The sequence below is a fragment of the Crinia signifera genome, chromosome 6 (genome assembly GCF_055691185.1).
Source record: "Crinia signifera chromosome 6, ASM5569118v1, whole genome shotgun sequence".
NCBI classification, from domain to species: Eukaryota; Metazoa; Chordata; class Amphibia; order Anura; family Myobatrachidae; genus Crinia; species Crinia signifera.
The window spans coordinates 171,630,356-171,655,975 of NC_139222.1; the positions used below are offsets into that span (position 1 = coordinate 171,630,356).

General features: G+C 45.3%; 1 protein-coding gene across 1 annotated transcript in view; it reads left to right on the forward strand.

The window, feature by feature from the left end:
* The window catches only part of CCDC40 (coiled-coil domain 40 molecular ruler complex subunit), a 45,556-nt gene that overhangs the window by 9,980 nt on the left and 9,956 nt on the right, over window positions 1–25,620 (forward strand). The window contains exons 4-17 of the mRNA XM_083148126.1: window positions 281–447; window positions 1,066–1,149; window positions 2,837–3,056; window positions 9,870–10,027; window positions 10,506–10,628; window positions 10,704–10,825; window positions 12,019–12,262; window positions 12,905–13,087; window positions 13,648–13,893; window positions 14,394–14,607; window positions 15,665–15,834; window positions 15,914–16,005; window positions 22,921–23,041; window positions 24,135–24,323. Coding sequence (XP_083004252.1) covers window positions 281–447; window positions 1,066–1,149; window positions 2,837–3,056; window positions 9,870–10,027; window positions 10,506–10,628; window positions 10,704–10,825; window positions 12,019–12,262; window positions 12,905–13,087; window positions 13,648–13,893; window positions 14,394–14,607; window positions 15,665–15,834; window positions 15,914–16,005; window positions 22,921–23,041; window positions 24,135–24,323 — 2,333 coding nt within the window. The remainder of the gene's footprint in view (window positions 1–280; window positions 448–1,065; window positions 1,150–2,836; window positions 3,057–9,869; window positions 10,028–10,505; window positions 10,629–10,703; window positions 10,826–12,018; window positions 12,263–12,904; window positions 13,088–13,647; window positions 13,894–14,393; window positions 14,608–15,664; window positions 15,835–15,913; window positions 16,006–22,920; window positions 23,042–24,134; window positions 24,324–25,620) is intronic.

Sequence of the window (25,620 nt, forward strand, 5' to 3'; positions counted from 1 at the left end):
CCCACATATATATATATATATATATATATATATATATATATATATATATATATATATATATATATATATATATATATATATATATATATATATATATATATATAATAGCTACAGACATATTATATGGAAAATAAAATGGTGTATGATATGGCTTACAGTCTACACACATATCTTTACTTCCAACATGTCTTCTCTAATGTTGGCAAACAAAGCAGTTACTGGTGTGTTTCACTCTGCGTCTGTGGCCTTGCAATCCTTGATTACTTTGTTCTGGTTTCAGGTGACACTGGGGTTGTGACCTCCTCACCGTACTCCTCTCTCCAGCAGTTCAGCAAGCAGTTCCAAAGTGATGAAGAGGGAGGCGGAGAACCCACTGGGGAACGAAAACGAAATAGGGATGATGATGATGAAGAGGACTCCGAATTGGTGGTTTTGGATCCAGAGCATGTAAGAGGTTGATGACCAGACGGTTGCCAAACTAGGATTAGCAACTTGCTAGCAAAGCACAATATAAGCTTACTATATTCAACATTGCAGCCTATCTTCTTTTTTGACCCTTTTAGGAAGCGAGCTATAATCAAATATTAAGTGTTGACATAAATCCCATTGCTGGCTTCCCCAATAAGCATTGTTCTCTGTTTTTCATGTGTTTTCCGCTAATGTTTACTTGTATCTCAATTGTTATCTGAAAAGGTGATCATGCTAACTTCTGCAGACACAATGGTGTATTCAATGTGGCCAGCGAGGGAGTTTTTATGGTGAGGATGTCTTGTTTTCTGGGAAAGGACTGCCGAAAACAAGCCATCCTCGCTGTTTAACCCCTGTGCCGGCCGCTCACCCTATTAAACGTTCCTGGAAGAATCTAAAAAATGTTTTAGATTTGCTCTGGGGCTGCGATAAAATAGCCACTGAAATTGCTAATAAAATTACTGCAACTGGTTTACTGTCTGGCAAGTGAATAGGAAAAACCTTTCAGCTGTGGGAAAAACCCTGCCCACAATGGAATATGCCCCATAGTGTGTGGAGTGATGATCATGACACCATTTTTAATTTTTTTTTTGGTAGCCGCTGATGACCAGATTTCAAACCGCTCTCAAGAATTACCTCAGCAAACAGATACAAAGCCTGGACTTGGAGCTGCGCGAGATGGTATGTACAAATGAAATGTAAGCACATGCAATTGTCATGTAACATATTTTTTATTGAAGAACCATATAACCTCAATTAAAAAACATTTTTATCAACATTTTTATTAAAGCATCACAATGCATCCAATAATCAGGTTAATAGCTGAAGAATAAACATCTTTGACAATAAGTACGCCTTCGTAGTCAGACATGGTACTGTTTTTGAGCACAAGTGCAGACCGCCATACATATCAAACAAGGCCACAGCTCAGATTACATTGATTAATGCGAAAACAAGAGCCATTACAATCATAATATTCTAATATGTTATAGAAGGGGTCCAAAGTACAGGGGTGGCTGCAACTTTATATATCTATCTATCTATCTATCTATCTATCTATCTATCTATCTATCTATCTATCTATATATATATATATATATATAAATATATATATATATATATATATATATATATAATAAAAATTCAACCCTGTCAGGTAATTGATAAATTCGTAAAGGGACAAAATAACAAACCGCCGGATTCAAATAGTTAAAAATATGATTGATGCAGCTCCGTACAGATAAAACATTTGTGGCTAAAATATAAGTAAAGGTGCCCATACACGTTACAATTATTGTATACAATATTGTATACAATATCGCATCTCATCCGATCTGGGTTTTGCGATGACATCAGATGAGATGAGATCTAGTACAAAAAGTATGTGCTGCACATACTTTTTGTACTAGATCTCATCTCATCTGATGTCATCGCAAAACCGAGATCGGATGAGATGCGATATTGTATACAATATTGTATACAATAATTGTAACGTGTATGGGCACCATTAGCGTGGGGGCAGCTAGGTGGGCTTCCCTAGAAACTACCCTTGGATAATTAATCCTCACCCAGGTTTACAGACACATCATTATGTTCATGGTGTAAAGCATAAAGACAACCAATTGCTATTTTATATTTAGATGTGATTTATGAAAAGGGGGAAATACTATGTGGTCACATCTTGTCAGGTTTCAGTTTTTATTGGTAATTAATAAAGTTGTCTTGTGATCAGAACTTACGTACAGCATGTTACAGGATGAGTATTTGGAGTTTGGATAACAATATTTGGAGTTGATTACATTTGTAGAGGGTCTAATGAGCACTCATATTCTGGTTGATTCGCAAGGCTTGCAAGTCCACCAGATGCCGCCCTGTGAATGGAGAATTGCCAGCCCTTCCCCCCGCTCGCCATGCTCATTACATCCATTCGCAGGCCAGAGGGAAACTCCCACATCTTTCGATGGTCGCTGACCATCGAAAGATGTGGTGAGTACACGCATATCAGAAGTGACTCTCGGGTCACTCAGATATGCGTGCATATTCGGGAGGAATTGGGTGTGCAGCTGACATCTGGTGATGTCTGCTGCCTGCCCACGTCACCGGGCGATTTCCATGGAAAGGCCCAGCATTTTCATGGGAATGCCCATGAAACACTGGGCGTTCCCCCCCACCCCACGATCCACGTCCATAATCTTGGGCGCATGCCCCCGGCGAACAGTCTGTTCACCATGGCCGCACGCACCTGGCATATGCACAGAACTGCGCCTGCGCCCACCGTCGGACCCCTTGCAAACGAAGGGGTCCGAGCAAACGGACCATAAGGTCCAAAATACATGTAGGATTATAAAATGTACTATTTTCGTTGCAGAGCACATCAATGAAGAATAATAAAAGTGAACGTGAGGATCTTGGTGTGATCCTTTATGGCATACAGCAGGAATTGGCTCGTCTACAGATGGGCCTGGAACAGCAACATGATAAACACGCTCAGGTCTCCACCCTGCGTCGGCAAATGGAAGAGGAATTGCAGACCACCAGGAATTTGTATAAGAAAACCCACCAGACTACAGATAAGGAGCGTAAGATGGGTAAGAATAATGTGTGAGTATATCCTTACCATGGGTCTTCAACCTATGGCCCTCCAGATGTTGTGAAACTACATGTTCCAACATGCATTTGCCACATTTTTTCCTATAAGAGCATGCGAAAACTGTCAGGGCATGCTGGGAAATGTAGTTCCACAACATCTGGAGGGCCACAGGTTGAAGACCTGTGCCTTAGGCCATAACTATGTATAGTGGCATGGATATTGCCATCCAAATGTGCATACAACGCCACCCTCGCTGTAATGGCAATTTGGCCTTTGTGCTCAGTAGTCTACAACAGTCACACATCATTTGTTAATTCTTTTGCAGGCAGACAATACCATTGCGATAACTCATCATTTTATCAGCAGTTCTGTACAATATTTTCAACCTGAATTCACTGGGGTCGATTAGGTCCGATGGGTGCGAGGTGTCATTTGGGTGCCGTTTTCATGCGTTTAAATGCTGAAAACGACAACCGAATTAAGCCAATCTTGCACCCTTCGCTGGGCCGAATTCGCTTAAAATTGCTCGAACCTCTATGGAGGTGCAAGTACTTTTAAGCAAATTCAGCCCGCCGTAAAGTGCGCCCGGTGCTGTGATGTTTACTACTCGCGAGTCATTCGCACTTAATAAGATTGACACCTATATCTGCTATCACTGGTTAGGCACCTAGTCATCCTTCTGTTTGGCCTGAGCACTAACTGATAACATTGAAACAGTTAAGTGACCTCTTTGAGTGGTCATTTCAGACACTGAAACCATTTACATTCATGGCTGGATCTGGAAGTGTGAGGGCAGCTTTAGGGTGCGTTCTGCATTCTCACTTGAAAACATTGCTGCGATTTTATTTTGCTGCAAGAACAACGTACTCTGGGCCAGGTGTATCAAGCTTCAACAAAGGATAAAATAGATAGTGATAAATAAACAGCCAATCAGCTTGTACCTGTTTTTCAATCACAGTCGATAACATGGCAGTTAGGAGCTGATTGGCTGGCTGTTTATCACTCTCCATTTTATCACTTTTTGAAGCTTGATACATCTGGCCCTCTGTTACATGGACGCAATATTGCTTTTCTCAGGGGTACAGAACACAGCGCCCTGGAAATCTAGTTGTGTTAATTGATTTTTTATTTTTTTTTATATACTGTAATCGTCCTATTTTACATCACCAGTATCTTTACTGCACTCCACTTATGCAGCTAAACACCGCAATGGCTGTTGTGCATGTGTGGTCAGCAGGACTGCCCATGTGCAGTAGTCCCATTTCCACACTAAGCACATTGCAGGGTGCTCAAGATTACATAGGGGCCCATTTATCAACCAATATTTGCGGCTAAATCCCGGAAAACATCAGTTTTTGGGGGTTAACCACAAATATTAACTATCACCTAAATGTATTAAAGGGGGACCGCAGCAGGAACCTCCGATCCCTGCTGCGATCTCCCCTGCAGCGCCACCGGCTGCATCCCCCATAGGTTTCTATGGGGGATGCGAAGCTGCCCGATGTATCAACACCAGGCAGCCCGGCATCGCACCCCTGGGCTATCGCCATTCTGATATGGCGATAGCCCATTGTAGCCTATGGCTACATATCGCACTGCCCGAGTGGCAGTGCGGTCAGCGGGATCGCATGGGGGGTCAGCGCATAACCGCGCATGCGCAGACCCCCCGGGTTCCGGCTCCAGGCATTGCATCTTTTCGGAGCCCTGGCCCTGCGCCCTGGCAGTTGATATATTGGGGTGAAATGATCGCATTTTACAATGCGATCCTGGGCGGTAATTTTCCGCCCAGATCGCATTGTAAAAGCGATCAATGATAAATGGGGACCATAGCACTGTTATGCCGCATATACACGGTCCAATGTATACGGGTGGGATGAGATGCGTGCTCCTGCGCACATCCCATCACACAGCCCAGAAAGTACCTGCTGCAGGTACTTTTTGAACTATTGGAAGATATTGTGTTATACCGCGCTCCCTGGTATTTACCTAAATGGATATGGCGCTGCTCTAGCCAGAAAGGGGTTCCCAGTCCCTGAGATATATCGAAAGATTGCTGGTGGGCTCGAGCGCTGCCTTTGTTCTGTGCACTGATTGAGTGTAGCGAGAAAAAGAGCTATGCAAAGATGTTGGTATGTAGAAGAAAATATTTTATTAATAATTGCTCTGGTGGTTTTTGCGAGTGATGTGTGGGCGATAGAGGGATTGTTTATTTACTTGGTGTTTCTGGGGTACACCTATATGGGGTCCCCTGCCTGAGGGAATTTTGCTCAGAGCCGTGTCAGCCCAAGAGATCCCCAGCTGGGGGTTCAGATAACCCTTTGGGGCTCCTTTGTAACTCCGTAGGTCCCTTTTGCGGGATCTACGGTCTCTTTGTGCTGATGCGCTGTGAGCAATATGTTCATGGAAAGGAGCCTTTGTTGGCTTCAGGCAGTTCACAGAACTCCTTTACAATCCCATAGGCTGTGTAAGCCTATGTTCTTTCTCTTATGATGGTTGGGGGATTGGTGGGAGGGTGGAGGAAGTTAGTTAGTCTCTCTTGCGTACAAGATTAGGTGGTGGTCTGTGGGTAAGGAGGGAGCCTCTGTGGGCTTCAGGCGATCATATAGACCCCTTTACAATCCCATAGTTTTCCTATGTGCCCTCCTTCTCACTTTCAGTGTTTGTGTCACTTTGGTGTACAGCTTTTCACAAGTCGTGGTGTGTGTGTTTTTTTTTTTTAACACTCACGCTTGTTGAGCTGTCTGGTGCTGGTGTTGTCCTTTTCAGCCTGGTGCTCGTCTCTGGGGCTGTGTTGTTATCACCGTCTGAGTCCTCTACGCTGCAGCGTTCAGGCTCCAGGCGTCTCGCGCTTCCTGATGACGTCACGCTGTACACGGAGCTTGTAGTGGAGCTCCGTGTCCGGCTGCTTGTCTCCTTCTCCCTGTTGTAGCGGGAGGTGGGTAATGTTAGTGTCCTGGTTAGTGTCCTGGTTCACCTACGCGTTTCGGCTGTGGGCAGCCTTTTTCAAGGATCTGCTGCAGGTACTTTTTGAACTATAAAGCATCACATCTAGTTCAAAACGCACGGTGCTTTAGTACATCGTATGCATTTTGCGATCTAGTTTAAAACACACGGTGTGCATCACGCCGTGTATGGGTGGCATTACAATTGCATATTGTAGTGCAATCCTGGGTGCTAATGCTGCACTTAGATTGCATTAAATGCACAATTAATGATAAATTAGCCCCTATTTACCTAAAAATTATAGGAGTGTGATAGTCTTTCTATGATCATTGTTTCCCAGTCTTGTTTTGTTCCCATTTGAAAAAGTTCAACAGAATATGCTGGTGCTTATATAGGTAAATATGAATAAATATATTTAAACTTACAGTAGTTGTTATATTGCACCTATACAGGTAGGAAGCTGCTGCTTAAAAAGACACAACGTATTATAGTCTACAACTTCTAGTTATGCAATAGTGATGTGACACAGATTGGTGTTTACATAGTACAGTATGAGGAAAGTTAGAATAAGAAAAACAGACACCCATGCTGGATTACAACATTCAGGAAAAAGCCATTAACAGGAAACTCTGCAGACTAAAATAATTCAGAGACCGGCCTCACCTCCTCTATGGCCCAGCCTCCCCAAATGCTCCCCCCTCATATAACATCATTACATAGTAGATAAGGTCTAATAAAAACATTTGTGCAACCTGTTTAACTAGACTCATTGGACCTAATCCTAGATATTATCTCCCCCCGTCCCCCACAGGATTGCACATTTTGATATTCTCATCAGTATAACCAGTTTGTTGGATATGGCCTCTTTGAACCTTAGCTTGCTGATTTATACAATTGGTAAGGGTCACTTGCGCTATGAGAGTGCTCAATAAAAATAGAACATTACTTGCAAAATGAGCGCTCAATGTTCTTATCCAATAAGTGCTTGTCCAAGTACTTATTACATTTGGACATCATTGGCCACTGAGTCTGGTGGACAAACTCTGAGGTTTTTTTTTGAAGGGACAATCATTTACAAGACAAAACAAGAAAAACCATGCCATGTAAATGATCGCCCCTTTAAAAAAAAAAATTCTTAAATCCATGAGTTTGGCTGGCATCCCGCATGATTGCCAAACCCAAAGGCCCTTACATTTGGCCAAATATATCTTCTCCACAACTATAAATAATAACAAATAATTAGAATAATCGTGTAATAAGGGACAAGATGCAATTATAGAAGTGATGGAGAAGTCCCTGGCAGACAGTAAAGCAATTACATTAGAAAAAGTATAATATGTGCAGTTTGGGGAAAAGAAGGTGGAGAGGGCTTTAACAGTGTAGACAAGGATAGAATACTACAGGAGGACATGCACTAAAACCAAAGGGTTAAAGCAAGGTTTTCCTGAGCTGTGAGTGTAATAGGTAGAATAGCCATCCAACAGAGGTGGCTCATACAGTACGGGACTTTAACATGATCGAGATGAGCGTTAACACAACCATGCATCTGAATGAAGCAACCTTTGGATAAATCATAGTACCTCATACTCTGTTTCTGTTGGTTGTGTGGCGCTAGACACGGTACCAACACTAAATGCATTTGAACAGTTTAGCTGCCACAGGTCAGCGCAAATAGCAGAGATTTATTTAGCTATATTAGCCATTAGCATGCAGGTCAGGTATCCAGAAGCTGCCACTAGATATTGTACCCACCTTAGATATTGTACCTCCCCGGAGAATCTGCTTTGTAAATAATACCATCAAGACTCTTTATTATAAGTGTAATTTATTTTGTGTGGCATTGTTTGAGATGCTCCTAGAAGTGTGCTTTTCTGCAGACCTGCAACTGGAAGTCACTGAATGAATGTCACTGAATGCATAGGAAACAGTCGGAAGGTATTTTAAGGCCAATATCATCACTTATTTACAACCCATAGGGGTGCATGGGAAAAGGAACAAATATCGCCTACTGTATTAAATGGTAATGTGCACAGCCCAGCATTGCGGTGATTTCCAGCAGCACACTACTAGGAATTGAATATGCCCCAGGGGATGAGATTCTGTGCCAGAAGTAAGAGGATTGTTCAATAGATGATTGTCTTCTCTATAAATGACCTCACTTATATCATCTTTTCCTGCACGATTACACTGTGTGCAGGTGGGTACATTCATTTTTATCAAAACATTTACACTTGCAGCCCGTTGTTATCTGCAAGTTCCTACACTAGCATATATGCCCCCATTGCATTGCAGTTATATGCACTCACCTCTCAGGTACAGAGGGGAACTTCAAGAATTTATATTGTCAATGAAATCCTTTGTGATTGTATTGTATAGCTTTACATTGTATACCACATGATTCATGTACCATATTATGTGCTTCTGCTTTCTTGGCTAATATGCAAACATTGTTCTGACTTTCTCATTAATATACACATTATTTTATTGGTTATGTTAATGACTTATTAATTAATTAATAAATCATAGGTGGTGATCTCTGTGCACAGACACAAACTGCAAATCTCTATCTTATATGCCTGTCCTATTTCAAGTTGCATTGAACTTGGTGGGATCTGCCTCTCCATCAAATTGGGCATTTTGGAGCACCAATTGGGCAGGGACACTGGGCCTTATTCTAGTTCACTCTTTCTGACAAGATCCTTCTTAGATGGACAAAACCATGTGCACTGCAGGGGGGGTGGCAGATGTAACATGTGCAGAGAGAGTTAGATTTGGGTGGGGTTTTACTTCAAAGTGAGCTCTATATTGCAGTGTACAAATAAAGCAGTCAGTATTTACCCTGCAAAGAAACAAAATAACTCGCCCAAATCTAATTTTCTCTGCACATTTTGCATCTGCCCCCCTGCAGTGCACATGGTTTTGTCCATCTAAGAAGGATTTTGTCAGAAAGAGTGAACTAGAATAAGGCACACTGTTCCGACTGATAGGAATGTCCTTAGCATGGCCCTTATTCTGAACTGAGCGGTACGGCCCGCGTGCGGCCGTACCGCCGATGTTTTCACTCTGCACATGCGCAGAGGTCAATCTGCGCATGTGCAGGCGAAATCGCCGCACATAAAGTTTCTACGCCGCAAAGGGGGCGTATAGGGGCGTGAGGGGCTTCATACCCTCATTTCCCTATGCATACGCCCCGCGTTTCATGGGCGTTCCCATGCAAACGCGGGGCGTATGCATGGTAATGAGGCTATGACGCCAGTGATGGGGGCGGAAAGCTGACATCGTCGGATGTCAGTTCTCCGCCCCCATACAAGCTTTCACACGGACGATTGTCCGTGTGGTCTCAGCTTGCGGGAGCTGGTGGGGCGTGCGGCCCTGCCTTCGATGGTCGCAGACCATCGAATGCAGGGGGCAGCTCCCACCATGGTGGAGGCGTACGCCCCACCATTTTCATGCGGATCGCCAGCCGTCCGTGTACGGACGGCCGTGGCGATCCGTATTGTGGGCGGGGATTGGTTTGTGCGGCCGGAGCACCGTATGCGGCTCCGGCTGCACAGATCTGAATAAGGGCCCATGTGTTAAGCTCCGTGCAAGTCATGTGTACGGGGAAGGTGAACGTTTTTAAAGGATCTCTTGCTGCTAGCATGGGATGTTAATGATGTTGTGTGTCATATCAACAGGCAGCACAGCTTTCCACGTGCATCTACACAGCCCCTCACCCTGTAATATTTTGTATCAGCATAAAATAAGTCATTTTGGCTTTCACAGTTGGCCACAAAAGTAGCCACTTTGCATGCAACACAGAATACCCCAAAGTAGCCCCTTATTTTGCATGGACCTCTACTGACTGCTAAAATTCCCTTTATTTCAGTGACCTCTATGCAAACAGAGGTTGAGAACTTGGCATTGCGCTTATTCTATATGGAGAATATGAACCGCGGTGTGCGCTCAGACATCTTGGTGATGAAACGCGCTGTTCAAAAGGCTGAAGCGGAGAAGATTCAGGCAGAGGTGGAAAAGAAGAAACAGGTATGGTGATCTGCAAACATCCAAATAATATTAAAAAGATGGATAAGGTGTGAGCTTATGTAACTATGTCTTATTCATCTAATTTGTTAGGCATTTATGAACAATGTAGGTACCTTCTCATCTGGCAGGAGTGCAAATCCCTGCAAGCCATCTTTATTCCTTTCAGTAATTATAGCAATGAATCAGGACTTAGCGCTGGGATTTGTCAGCCTTCTTAGACATAAACATATTGGATACATTTATTGTACAAGGATCAAATGCAATAAAATACGGCCCAGAACCATCCAGCGGCTGCCGTAACCTGTAAGAACATAACATTGACCAACTACAGGCATTAGTGTTGTTGTTCCCATAAATTATATTGCAATTGTTCTTCTTTTTGAAGAAGTTTTGTAATTCACCTCAATAGTGCTTTCTTTGTGTATGCTACGTTTGTAGACTGACACATCTTCATGATGTTATGTTGCTTCCCTCTTAGGATATGTTTGTGGATCGACTGACACAGGAAGCAGACCGGCTGCGGGAGCAGATTGCTTTGTACGAATCCCAAGTCTCTGCTCAGAGAGAGGACACAAAAGCTGTCCGAGAAGCGGTGTCAGAGGTAGGTATTTACAGTAACAACAAACAAGCAACTTAATAAATAAATGGAATAAACCGTAATCTTTTTTAATAATAGGCCAACATGGAAATCGAAACAATTGGGCTTGAAAAGAAGCAACTTCTACAGCAGTGGAATAGCAGCCTAATTGGGATGACAAGGCGGGATGAAGCCTATGCTGCGGTACAGGAGGCTCTAAGGTACGAATATTTGCTAGAGAGCTCTTGCCTTGACAGTAACTAATATAGGCCCTAATTTAGCATGGATTGTTAATTAGAGTATCTGGCAATTATCGAACATCTGCGCATGTGCCGTGTTCGCATTGTGCATTCTCATACGGAATTTGCAACTGAATATACAAACACCTAGCAGTCATAGTTTGAGGGAAGCCGGCATTTATTTGTGGAAACATGGCATTTTTTTGGGTAGGTTGTTGAAAAAACGAAAGTGTGCCAAGGCATTTTTGGGGTGGGTCTCAGACATTAGTGCTGACCACTTCCAGTCTGTCTTAATCAGATGGAAAGTACTCTTCGATGTTCTGGGATTTACGAATGGATCTGCGATGCATTTTTCCAATTTATCACAGGTCGTTTTTTTACTTTCTGTCTGGGTGGCGGCTTTCAAATCAGTCAACTGCTTTCTCTTTGACTTCCACTCATTTCTAATGGTCACAGCAGGGAAGGTTGCGGTGAGGTCTTGGCATGCTCAGGCAATAAGATGATTAGAAGAAGTGGAGGTGACAGGCATATAGGAAGCAGAATGGTTAAATGTAGTCAGTAAGGTAAAATTCATCACATTTGCAGGCAGTTTGTTCTAAGGGAATGAATCACCCTAGTCTTGTAAAGATGGCTGCTAAAGATTTTGTTAAAGACTGGAAACAAAATGGCTCCCGAGGAGGCAGCATTTCATGTCTTGTAAAGGGAAAATCTATCAGGTATAATCAATGTAATATTTACATCGGTGATCAGGAGAAAATAGTGGAATGTTCTTCAGTGACAGGATCTCTGAGTCACAAACATTCTTGATGGCCATGCTAAACATAGTCCAAGTCATATCCAGTGGCTCACCCACTATTTTGATTTCTGGCAGTAGTCCACCTTGCCTCGCCAGTGCTGGCATAGCACAACTTCCTCCAGCTATGGGCCTCAGCTGATGGTCATCAGATGAAGTCAAATGCTCAATCTTTCCTACCTTACAATAGGGCTTGAGCATTTGGCTTCATCCACGTTGTGCTGGCAGGTATGAAAGTGGTTGTGTCTGACAGTCAGCCAGTGAAAGCTACAGTATGAGGCAGTGGGGCTTCCCCACAGCTTTCACTGCACAGCTGCTAGACATACATTTCAGTCCATAGGTGGACAATAAAAATAGAAACATGTGGTTTTTGCTTTCCCAGTTTGGCGCAGCAAGAACTTCAATCTATGGACACAGAAATAGAAGGCTACAAGAAGGCTGCGACAAAGGAAGAGGAAAAGAATGAGAAACTGGCTTTTATGATTAACCGTGCGGAGAGTGACGCAGCCATGGTCAAGAAGCTGATTACTCAGTGTCAAGCTAGACAGGAAGCTCTGAGAGTGGAGTTCAGCACATATATGCGTACCTTAGAGGAGACTGAGCAAGCGCTAAGCAGGGTCACCACAGTAAGTGCATTCTAAATTAGTTTCTTTATAAAATGCTTCCATTCAGAATACAAGTGGATTGTAGCCTTGAGATGTTGCTTTGTCCTGTAAAGGAGGCCCACACCCAAATACAATATTAAATCATTGTTTTTAATAAAATGTGCCCCAATCACACAACCTGTGCAGAAATATTTGACAGTTTCCACCGCCAATAAATTAATCATTTTAAATTACTTTTTGTTTTATTTTCAAAAGTAATCTGTTCCCTAACTACATACTTCAAATGGTTGAGGGCTGTATTAAATCCCAGATTCCGACTGTAGGTATGTCTTGAGAGTCGGAATCCCAGGCCGGTTTCGCTCAGCTGGACTAAAACCCGGCAGCCGGAATTCAATTTTCTGGCTGTCTAATGTCAGAAAGTGGGCGTGTTCGCGAAAGCGACTGTGGATTGTCTAAAAACGTCCATGACGATAAACCAGATATGACTTGTTTTACAGTCAGTTCTGTTTCCTCGTAATCTGCCTTCAATGCTGTAGGAAGCGTCAGCATTGAATAGGTGGCGGCTGCTATTTCCCCCAGCGGAATTGAATACCACCCTCTGTAATCTCTTAAATCAGGATGAAACCACTATTCATTACCCAAGGATCTCTTGTATCTGATCAGGAACGTGCTGGACATTTGAGTAAGCTGACTACCCTGCGGAAGCATATTGAAAAGGAATCCCAAATAAAGGGAGCTCTGGAATCTCAGATCATGGAAAAGCTTCAGGAGAAAATGACATCTGGTAAAGCAGCTAAATATTCCTCCCAACTGACAAAGAAGCTACATAGAAGAAAGCTAGAACTGGTATGTAAATGTGTTTAACTAATACACTCCGAATGTCTAACATTAGCAACAAGTGAAGTGATGTAGCAGGTGTAAGTGACCTGTTACATTAGACTTATATAGTGAAGGATAAGCATCATTACTAGCTTCCAGTACTGTAATGGAGCCCACACACGCACCGTTGTCGGCGGTGCGATGCTGTACAATGGGGTGCGCGCTCCCGCGGCACCTCATCGTACAGTACAAAAAGTATGTGCTGCACATACTTTTTGTACTAGCTTTTTCTAGCATAGCATCGCATCGCATGCACATCGTATGCACAAGGCATACGATGCGATGCTATGTGTGCTAATTAAGCCCACAACGCACGCTGGGATCGGTGCGTGTGTGGGCTCCATTAGTGATGGACTGTTCTGTGTAGGAACATCTATCTATATCTATCTATGGCTCACTACTACGCTACACCTTTTAGTCAAAGTCATTGTAAAATTTATACGTATTTCTGCCAATATGCTTTCTATTTGAATATATGACTTTCTGGGTGATGGGATATATTTATTCTGTCTGCTTTATTCTTACAGGAGCTAGAGTATTCTAAAATGGAGAATGAGACTGCCCAGCTACAGCTGGAGACTAACCACAGCTCATCACACATCCAAACTCTACAGAGGAACCTGGCTGATCTGGAGAAGAAGATCCAGGCCACTAATGAGCTGATCTCTCACAGCCAGAGTGAAATTGCCAAGCGCACCATAGCTATTGAGAGGAAGCAATCCAACATTAATTTATACAGCAAGCAGATAGAGTCAACTCTTGCACAGATTGGGGTATGCCAAAGTATGATATGAATCATTAGACACACACACATACACACACACACACATATATACACAACAGCTGCACATGTAACTTCATATAAAGTTACTTCTTATATGTCCTTCCCATTTCACTCTCTTGAGTTTCCACATTTGGACCTTCATAGTACAAACTAGTAATCTGCAACATTATGTTTAATAGCTGAAATATCCTTTTATGCTGGGGGCACACTAGGCTAAATATCGTTCATTCGAGACCGTCGATGGGTGTGTGTCCCCAATATGCCTGTGAGTGACTTTTGTTAACAGACATATCATGGAGCACAACCGATGTCCGATATATCTGCACTTACTGCAGGGGCTGATGGTATTTGAATTTGCCCACCTAGCTGGAACAGGGGACAACACATTGAGAGGTGCAATGCCATGTCCACCTACATGTCTGTCTGGTGTTTACCCAGCCTTAAAAATAATATATTAACTTATGTTGTTTTTGGTGTTTCTGTTCTAAGGGTAAAGAGCTGGGACCTCTGGAGATCCAGATCACTGCACTGACCAAACAAATTGAGGAATGCAATTCGGATATAGTGTCCGTGCAGCAGTATTGGCTCCGTCTGCAGACAGAGATGGTCAGGCTGACCAATCAGAGGGAAGAGCAGGATGTTTCAGTGGAGATGTTGAAGAAAGAGCTGACTATATTGCAGCAGAGAAAGATTCGTACGGAGAGTAAGTCACACAAAATAGAAATTGTGCTAATCCAGTGATGGCTAACCTTGACACGCCAGCTGTTGTTGAACTACACAGCCCAGCATGCCCTGCATCAGTTTTAGCATGATCAATAAGAAAAACTGTAGCAGAGCATGCTGGTATGTGTAGTTCAACAACATCTGGAGTGTCAAGGTTAGCCATCAAGGGTCTAATCTGTCACTTGTAATTCTTATAAGTATGTACTGAAATTACTTTTCATGTTTTTAAATGACCACTTTTCTCACTCCCGATGAAATCTGTTGTGGCACAGCATCACAGCTTCGGGTATATGTCAGTGGGTCCACCCTATTTAGGTCGACATGCATTGGGTTGACGACTGAAGGCCAACAGGGCTTAGGTTGATACCTGAAGTAGGTCGACATGGCTAAGGTCAACCGGGCTGGAAGGTCAACACAAGCATTAGTTAGACAATGGGAAGGTCGACAGTCAAAAGGTGGACATGAGTTTAAAAAAAAAAAAAAACCTCCCCCAAATGTCAACATAGTCGACATGGACACAGTCAAAGTGTACCGCGTCCCCTCGCATGGCTCACCATGCTTCGGGCACGGTGGCTCACTGCACTCAGCACACTATTATTCTCCCACCATGCCACAGTGCAGGCATGTCCAAACTATGGCCCTTCAGCTGCTGTGAAACTACAAGTCCCATCATGCCTTGCCACAGTTTTGCTGTTAGGAAATGCTAAAACTATGGCAAAACATGCTGGGATGTGTAGTATCCCAACATCTGGAGGGCCATAGTTTGGACATGCCTGCCATAGTGGATGGGAGAGTATGAAATACTGCATGTCTACTTTAAAAAAAGTGAGAAACTCATGTCAATCTTTTGACGATCTACCTTCCCAATGTCGACCTAATGCTTTTGTCGGCCTTCCAACCCCGTCAACCTTGGCCATGACGACCTATTTAAGGTGTTAATCCAAGCCCTGTCGACCTTCAGTTGTCGACCCAATGCATGTCGACCTAGTGACTATATCCCCACAGCTTTACTATTAACACTAATGTTCCTTTGATAGACGACATTGAACAGGAAAAGAATGAGCAGAAGGATATTGAAAATCACATGAGGAACTTGAAAAACGACATGCTGCGTCTGAACCTGCTGCTGAGCAAGAACGCCAGCTCTAAGGAACAGCTACAGCAGCACAACCAGCTGATGGAGAGCGAGTTTATGCGAGCTCTGAGGGTAAGTGCCAACAGAAGTATTGTGACGCCAAGCTGAACTTTCTGGGTCAAAGAGTGAGCGCTTCACTTGTATTTTGCAGGAGGCAGAGAGAGAGTCAATTGAGATGCAGGAGAATCTGGGAAGCCTACAAGAGGAGAAGGAAAGACTCTTGCACAGCCTAGTGGAGACAGAGTAAGTGCCACTTGTGCTTATATTTACGGATCGCACAGCACGAGCACTGAGAAACAATGAAATAAACTTTGTGTAGAAAATAAAGACTTCTATACAGGAACTCTGGTTACTGTTAGTCAGTAAAAATATATCCTATATGCACAAACATCACTTTAATGTTTGTTTGTTAACTTTTGTTTCTAAATCACATTTGATACTATTTCCAGTTGGTTCCAAGTGATTTGACAGAGTGATACATGTTTGTTTAACTCACACCATTTTGTAGTCTTTCAGTCAATTTTCTCTTAAAATGTCTAATCCAGTTATATAGGGGGAAAATAGCCTTTCTAGAATTCTCACCCGAAAAATCCTGTTTGCCCCTGATCAATGTATATTAATAGAAATCTAGGGTGAAATGTAATAGGGAGAGAGAATCAGAAAATTAGATATTTGGTAAGAAATCTCCAGTTTTTTTAAAGTGGTAATCATTTACACTCTAGACCAGGGCTGGGCAACACCGGCCCTCCAGATGTTAATGAACTACACATCCCAGCATGCCTTGCATCAGTTTCAGCATGGCCACATAGCAAAACTAATGCAAAGCATCCTGGGATGTGTAGTTCATTAACATCTGGAGGGCCAGTGTTGCCCAGCCCTGCTCTAGACTCTGCCACCTCTGATGAGAGGATATTCCACGTGTCCACTACCCTTTCTGTAAAGTCATAATTCTTTATATTTCCACCGAACCTCCTTTCCACCACTTTCAGTGCATGTCCTCGTGTTCTGTTGTTCCTCTTCCTGTGAAGAATGTCTCCCACCTGTACCTTGTTAAAACCCTTGATATATTTGAATGTTTCGAGCATGTCCCTCCGTTCCCTTCTCTGCTCCAAACTATACATATTAAGATTTCTTTTTCGTCCACTAGGGGGCACAGGAGTTCACGCTGGGTATGAGAGGTGAGGTAGCAGAGCGTGCACCAAAGGGTTACAAAAATGTACCCAGCATGCTCCCTGCCTCCCTTCTCCCTCATAACCCGCCCCCTGACCCTGAGTCACCAGTTTTTTCTTTGGTGCCAAGAGAGCAGCACCATTATCGCGGCTGTTAGACCAGCCATGGGTTAGAGCTGCTGCGGTGGGTGCTCTTTTAGTGAATCACCGGCAGCACAGCTCCATCACTCGACGGCAGCGCTGGCGACTGGGCTGGGGACTTCCGTCGCGGGACCCTCTCTCGGAAGGCTCCCGCATGCTGCACTCCGTCCCCGGGCAGGTAAGCGGCGGTTCCCTGCTTTCAGGGAGCCGCGTCTAGCAGCGATCCCCCCCCCCGTTTGTATGGGAGTCAGCGGGGGGGCAGGCAGTGGGGGTCTGGACTGCTCCACCTTTCCACTAGATCACCAGGGACAATTAGTCAGGCTATGTCCCGGGGGTTGATGCCTGAGGGGGAGGTTAGACAGCCTGGGAACCTACAGCCATACACATTGGAAATGTTTGTATATTGGGCCTGGTTAGTACTTGAGTGGGAGACCACATAGGAACACCAGGTGCTGTAGGTTAGTCCCTCCCCCACCCCTGGGGACGTGCTGAGGCTTGCTCTCTGATTGCCCCAGGTGTCCCAGCTCCTCGTTAAGGTCCTAATCAGCAGCCATTCTGGCACTTGCTGGGTTTAGAGACGGAGGCTGCTGGGATTCTCCCCCACACCCTGCTCCTGGAAGCCTGGTGTGTGTGTAGTATTTCTCCTCTCCTGCTGCTGGCTGGATTGTTGAGCTCTGCTGATGTCTTCTTTCCAATATCATTGGAAGCTTGAAGACAGCCTGGGATCTACAGCTAATGCTGTATATTGGGCCTGGTTAGTACTTGAGTGGGTGACCACATAGGAACACCAGGTGATGTAGGATTTCCCCAGGTGTCCCAGCTCCTCATTAAGGTCCTAATCAGCAGCCATTCTGGCACTTGCTGGGTTTAGAGACGGAGGCTGCTGGGATTCTCCCCCACACCCTGCTCCTGGAGCCTGGTGTGTGTGTGTGTGTGGTATTTCTCCTCTCCTGCTGCTGGCTGGATTGTTGAGCTCTGCTGATGTCTTCTTTCCAATATCATTGGAAGCTTGAAGACAGCCTGTGATCTACAGCTAATGCTGTATATTGGGCCTGGTTAGTACTTGAGTGGGTGACCACATAGGAACACCAGGTGCTGTAGGAGTACGGATGGTGTAATGGTTAGCATTACTGCCTCACAGCACTGAGGTCCTGGGTTCGATTCCCACCATGGCCCTTACTGTGCGGAGTTTGTATATTCTCCCCGTACTTGAGTGGGTTTCCTCCGGGTACTCCGGTTTCCTCCCACAATAGAAAAAAAAAATTTTGCCCCAGGTGTCCCAGCTCCTCATTAAGGTCCTAATCAGCAGCCATTCTGGCACTTGCTGGGTTTAGAGATGGATGCGGCTGGGATTCTCCCCCACACCCTGCTTCTGGAAGCCTGGTGTGTGTGTAGTATTTCTCCTCTCCAGCTGCTGGCTGGATTGTTGAGCTCTGCTGATGTCTTCTTTCCAATATCATTGGAAGCTTGAAGACAGCCTGGGATCTACAGCTAATGCTGTATATTGGGCCTGGTTAGTACTTGAGTGGGTGACCACATAGGAACACCAGGTGATGTAGGATTGCCCCAGGTGTCCCAGCTCCTCATTAAGGTCCTAATCAGCAGCCATTCTGGCACTTGCTGGGTTTAGAGACGGAGGCTGCTGGGATTCTCCCCCACACCCTGCTCCTGGAGCCTGGTGTGTGTGTGGTATTTCTCCTCTCCGGCTGCTGGCTGGATTGTTTGGCTCTGCTGCTGTCTTCCTTCCAATATCATTGGAAGAGATGACAGTTTGAAACACTGTCACCATTCATAGTATTGGCTTTGCATATACGGTGTCTCCTTTTCAGCTTGCTGAATTGTTGAGTTTATCTGCCCATACCAAATGGCTTTGCTAAAGCTTTGTGGGTAAGGCTGCATGTGTGTTGCTTAGGTGTCAGTGTTGTAACTGCTGAACAGTATGCCTAAGGCGAAACCTGGCAAGGAGACTCCATCTCAGATGCAGCGTACCTGTAGGGTATGTGTGGACATACTCTCTCGGCAGGAGGAGGATATCTGTTCCAGGTGTTTGGCCCTTGAAGCAGATCTTCTGCCGCCTTCACAGCAGGAACCGGCCTGGGCTTCGACCTTGACTCAGGTATTGACATATTGACCACTTGTCAACTCCTGTACCTCCTGCGCCCCTGCCCCCTGTGCTCATGCCCCCTGTGGCAGTGGCCAGCACCAGTGTTGGGGCAGCTCCTGCTTATGTAGAGCCCCCTTGGTGGCAATCCTTTGCACAATCTGTGCAGGGGTAGACGGCTACTCTGGCGGGCAGGGATTCCAGGAGGCAGTGTAGGCAGCAGAGTCCCGATGCGGGTTCTCCTCGTTCCGATTCGGATTCCAGCTCAGAGGGGAGTTCTTACTCTTCAGTGGCGGAATCCGCAGGGGCCGATGACACTTTGTCCTCAGCGGAGGTAGAGTCTCTGATGCAGGAGGTTAAGGCAGTCCTCCAGATGGAGGATGAGGCTCCTGCCCCTAAAAGTAAAGACATGCTTTTTAAGCGTCTTAAGAAGGTATCGGCCCAGCTCCCGCCTTCGGCCCTCATGGAGGTTTTATTGGAGACTGCGTGGTCTCAACCGTTTAGAAGGTTCCAGCTTTCCAAGCGACTTACTACTTTTTAACCTGTTCCTCCCACAGAGAGGGCTAAGTGGGAAAATACTCCCCTGGCGGATGGTCATGTTGCGCGATTAGCTCGCGCTTCAGTACTGCCCATTTCGGATTCTTCATCTTTGAAGGACCCCTCTTAGAATTTCCTCAGGACTGCTTTTTCACAGGCAGGGGCCATTAGGTGTACCACGCTTGCCGCGTCATGGGTGGCCAAGGCAGTGTCTGAGTGGGCGGGCAAGGTGGAGAGAGGTTTGTCCGACGGCACTAGTCCTTCCTCTAGATTTTCCTCATCCACTAAGGGAGCCAAGCCCTGCACCAAGCAGCCCTGGGCTACCAGACGTCCAGTGGCTAAACAGAGGGACAAGCCGGCAGCGAAACAAGTGCTACAGCTTTCCATCTGCTCTCTTTTGGACTCGAACGTCATTGTTTCAGTTCCTCAGGAGCAGAGGGGTCAGGGGTTCTTCTCCACCCTATTCTTGATTGACAAACTGGATGGTTTTCACCGTCCTATCCTGAATCTGAAGTCGCTCACTATTTTTTCTGCGAGTGCCGAAGTTTCGCATGGAGTCCCTGTGTTCATTCTCTCACTGGAGCCAGGGGACTTCATGGCCTCGCTAGATATACTTCACATCCCCATCCGACAGGAACATCAGCACTTTGAGGTTCGCCCTTCGGGTCGAACACTTCCAGTTCAGGGCGCTACCTTTTGGTCTATCTATGGCTCCCAGGGTGTTCACCAAGGTGATGGCGGTCAGGGCTGCACACCTGCACCGGCTGGGGGTTCGGATGATTCCATACCTGGACGGCCCACTGATTTTGGCAAAGTCCCCAGACCTACTACGGAGTCATTTGCAGGTCGTGATTACACTTCTGTTATCTCACGGGTGGAGGATAAGCTGGAAGAAATCGTTTCTTACTCCTTCCCAAAGGACACTTCACTTGGGAGCTCGGCTGGGCACTCGGTTGTAGAGAGTATATCTTCCAGAGGATAAGATCCACTCCCTTCAGAGGAAGATTCATTCCCTTATAGGTCACAGAAGGGTCTCAGTACACAAGTGTATGGTGGTGTCTTCGACATGGTAGAGTATACACAGTTTCACTCGCGGCCACTTCGGCTTCACACTCTCAGCCAGTGGACAGGAGATCATACTCGTCTAAGGAGTCAATTGATCACACTGCCCCCGAAGGTTCACCTGTCTCTCACATGGTGGTTAAAGACAGACAACTTGTCTAAGGGCCGCCCGTTTTGGATTCCAACCTGAGTCTTGCTTACCACGGATGCCAGCCTACGGGGCTGGGGAGCGGTTTGCAATTCTCAATCTTTTCAGGGTTGCTGGACGGCTCAGGAGAGTCGTCTTCCGATCAATCTCCTGGAATTGAGAGCAATCCTTCTGGCTCTTCAGAGGTTAAGTCCCTCATCCGAGGGTGCCCTGTAAAGATCCGGTCCGACAGCACCACGCCAGTGGCCTTTATCAACAGGCAGGGCGGGACACGCAGCAAAGGAGCGATGAAAGAAGTCTCCAAGATATTCAGGTGGGCAGAGAAGCAGATTTCTGCAGTCTTCATCCCAGGGGTTCTCAATTTTGAGGCAGACTTTTTAAGTCGGCAGGACAGTGTACGCATTCCCCCTGTTTCAACTCCTACTTCGCCTTCTGTGGAAGTTCAGGAAGGAGGGAGGAATAATAATCCTAGTGGCCCCAGATTGGCCCCGTCGAGGTTGGTACGCGGATCTATGGAACCTGTTGGTAGCCTCTCCTCTGAGTTTACCTCTGCGTCCAGACCTAATTTCACAGGGGCCATTCCGACACCTGGACTTGAGTCGCCTGGCTTTGACGGGCTGGCTGTTGAGGTGTCCCTCTTTAGAGGTTTTCCGGGCACTTCAATCGTCTCCTTTCGAGCCTCTGGAGGAGGTGGATCTGAAATGGCTATCCTGGAAGGTGGCTTCTTGTTGGCTATTTCCTCAGCACGAAGGGGATCTGACATGAGTGCATTATCATGGAAACTGTCTTTTCTGGTATTTCACCCGGACAGGGCGGTTCTTTGTACCAAACTGGATTTTCTTCTAAAGGTGGTGTCTGAGTTTCACCTTAACCAGGAAATAGTGGTGCCTTCTTTTCCAGGTTCTTCTGAAGCTGAAGCTTCTCTTGATGTAGTCCGTGCGTTGCAGCTTTATCTTCGCAGGACTAAGTCAACTTGTAAGTCGGGTTCACTGTTTGTGCTTTATGGGGCCAATCAGAGGGGCTGGCCCGCTTCCAAACAGTCCTTGGTGAGATGGCTCAGATCAGTGGTTCGCCAAGCGTATCTTTCCGCACTGATTACTCCCCCGGAGGGGATTACTGCACATTCTACCAGGTCTCTGGGTACATCCTGGGCCGCTAATCGAGGCGCCTCGGCTGAACAGCTCTGTAAGGCGGCTACTTGGTCCTCTTCCCAGACCTTTATCAAGTTTTATGCATTTGATACCTTTGCATCGGCTAATGCACAGTTTGGTAGACATGTGCTTTCCGCAGTCCAGGAGCGTCCCCCACCTGTGAGGGGACAGCTTTAGGACGTCCCAGCGTGAACTCCTGTGCCCCCTAGTGGACGAAAAAGAAAATTTATGGTCTTACCTTGATAAATCCCTTTCTTTGAGTCCATAGGGGGCACAGGACGCCCTCCCAGACGCACCTGGTAGCGGGGCTTCCTGTGTAGGAAAGTTCCATGGCTTTAGGGCCTGTATGCTATGTGGGTGTGCGTATGCTCTTCCTTCTTCTCTGGCTCTGCTCCTACCTTGGGCTTGCTAACGAAACTGGTGACTCAGGGTCAGGGGGCGGGTTATGAGGGAGAAGGGAGGCAGGGAGCATGCTGGGTACATTTTTGTAACCCTTTGGTGCACGCTCTGCTACCTCACCTCTCATACCCAGCGTGAACTCCTGTGCCCCCTATGGACTCAAAGAAAGGGATTTATCAAGGTAAGACCATAAATCCTATTTTTTTTAGTCTTTCTGGGTACGTTTTGTGATGTAGGCCAGGCACCTTTTTAGTTGGCTTTCTTTTTATCATTTCTAATGTATTTATATCCTTCTGTAGGGTGATGGTGAAAATGTATCTGATACCAATACACAGAAATGAAAATGTATTACCTTGCCTCTAACTGCCATTAGAAACTATTCATTTCTAGTGGTACAGATTTTAGAAGCATTACATATAATGTAATAGACCTGTTTATTTTTCCCAACAGGCATCAAGTCATGCTTTGGGAAAAAAAGATTCAGCTGGCAAAGGAGATGCGAAACGCTGTGGACTCAGAGACAGGCCAAGGCGAGATCAGTGCAATGAAAGCAGAGATCCATCGCATGCAAGTGAGCAGAATGGTGGAATCTGTGTGTACTTACCCACACTAGACCTCATTCAGAGTTGGGTGCAAATGCAAGTTGCAGCTTCTTTGGCTGCAACACATCTTCTTTTTGCTAGCACGCATAATTTTTGGATGTACGTCTATTATTTCTTGGCAAATTGTACTTCTGCCTCTCAGAAGGCTGAGATGGGGGGTTGATATGTTGTGTAGATACTGTCTACACAACACATTAAGGATGTGTCTGCAAAAATTGTTATGGGGGTTTGATATGTTGTGTAGATACTGTCTACACAACACATTAAGGATGTGTCTGCATAAATTGTTATGGGGGGTGGATATGTTGTTTAGATACTGTCTACACAACACATTAAGAATGTGTCTGCATAAATTGTGGCTATGATGGCCACCTAAAAGATGCAGATGTGTCTTTTGGAAGGGACATAACTTGCAGCTACTCAAACCCTGGTGCAAATTGAGAAATGATGGTGGTGACAGCTGCCGGTCACATCTAATTGAGACTCTTCCCATTATGCAAATGTGGTAACACTTCTGCGGCTGTGTTCTTTTAACAGGATCACAGTGTATTAAACATTCACTTTAAAATAATAAAATAAAGCCGGGATCTTGGAAAAGGGAAGGCTGCTGATATATTTCTTGGTGTGGACTAGCATCTTATATTTGTGTCTTGTTTGATTTGCATAAAGACACTCCAGGCCTTTTACTTTTGCTTTAACTCTGAGAGGGGTATTCAATCGCCGACGAGCATCTCCCGTCGGGCCCTATTCAATGCTGTCTTCCCCGACAGCATTGAGTAGGGTATCTCGACAGAACCAGCCCGACGAGAACGGCCGGGAAGTGACAAGCTACCGGCTGCAGCTCGCCACTTCTCGGCCGCAACTTGCCACGCCCCCTTCTCGCTCCCCGGCAGGCGGGACTTTGAATCCCGCCTGCATGTTCTCAGTCGAGCTGACCGAGAACGGGACTGGGTCACTACACATTGAATACCCCCCAGGGTCTATAATTCATGAAAAATTATAATAACAAGTCTCTTTTTACAGTACTTCTACTTATTTTAAACTGTAAAAACGTGCTTATAGGTTCGACATACGCAGCTTATAAAACATCAAGAGAAAATGGTCTGTGATATGGAAGCTGTGATTGCTCGGCGAGAGACCATTGTGATGCGGGGAAAGAATCAGAGTGAGAAGGACAAGAAGCACCCCACAGCAAGTGACTTTCGGGGGAAACTGCAAGAACTATTGAAGAAAATCAAAGAAATCCAGAAGGTAAGAAAGTAGCCTTGTCTGCTGCTCAAATAATGGGAATGCTTCTTCTATGCACCTGTAGCAGGACCATTTTACCTCCTTTGTAATTAGCTTTACCATACTAATCCTTTAAACTGGGGCACTCCCGGATTACACAGGGTGTGTGGCTGGCTGACTTCAAGCCTGGGTTCAATTATTTTCAAACTCTTTAAAATACACTGGGGTCTTTTTACTAAAGGTCAGATTTTTTAATATAATTATTAGTATTATTATTTATTTATTCATCTAAATTAATATTGTGTTTTAGGGGCTAAAACACACCTTTATTAGCAGGAGATTTTTTTTATCTAAATTTTGAAATGTTATTACATGTGTGTTATAGCCCCTGAAATACCATATCTTTTTAGATCAAATCATTCTAAAGAAACTTCTAGTAATTATTCCCCAAGTCCTAACTTCATGTTTTTTTCAGTATCTACTAAGAATGAGTTTGGTTCATGTGGATCAACACATGTAAAAGTTCAACATGAGTTTTTTAGGTTTTTGTGGTATCATTTTTTAATCTTGTAGCACCTGCCTTCCACTTAGTGTACCACGTCCACACGCCATGCTTTAGGCAAGGTGCCTCGTTTCTCTGCGCTTGTCAGAGATTACTATTCCCAGTCATAGGGGGGTATGTAATCTGGGATCACGGCTGTCAATCCCCGCCGACAGCCGTGATCCTGGCGATGGACAGCATAACGACAGACGGGATTCAATGTCCTGCCTGCCGATGGGAGCAAAGGGGGTGTGGCCGCGAAAAGGGCCGTGGATTGTCGATCTGCGGCTCGGATAACAACAATCCACGGAAAACCATGCTGCACTGCAAATAGGGCAGATGTAACTGGTGTAGAGAGAGATTTAGAGGTGGGCCAGGTGAGACAAAACTAAAATCTATGTTGCAGTGTAAAAATAAAGCTGTCTGAAGGCCCATACACACTGGGCGTCTTTGAGCTGAATGCAGTTTAGTTTCGTCGTTTGAGATGCTTTCAGCTCCAAAGCCGCCCAGTGTGTATGGGCAGGTGATGAGCAATCCCGCATCATCGCCGGTGGCCACCGTTTGTCTGCTGGTTTTACCAGCAGACTAAATGGTTTTCCATAGCGTCCTGAGAAAAATCGCTGGGTAGTGGGAAAATTGCTTAGTGTGTATGCATCTTAACACAGTGCCATAACTAGACATTTTGGTGCCCTGTGCCAGAAACTAAATTGGTGCGCAAGGCACCACTGGCACACACCTAGTTACAGCCATGGTCAAACATCTGTGGGCAACATGCAAAAA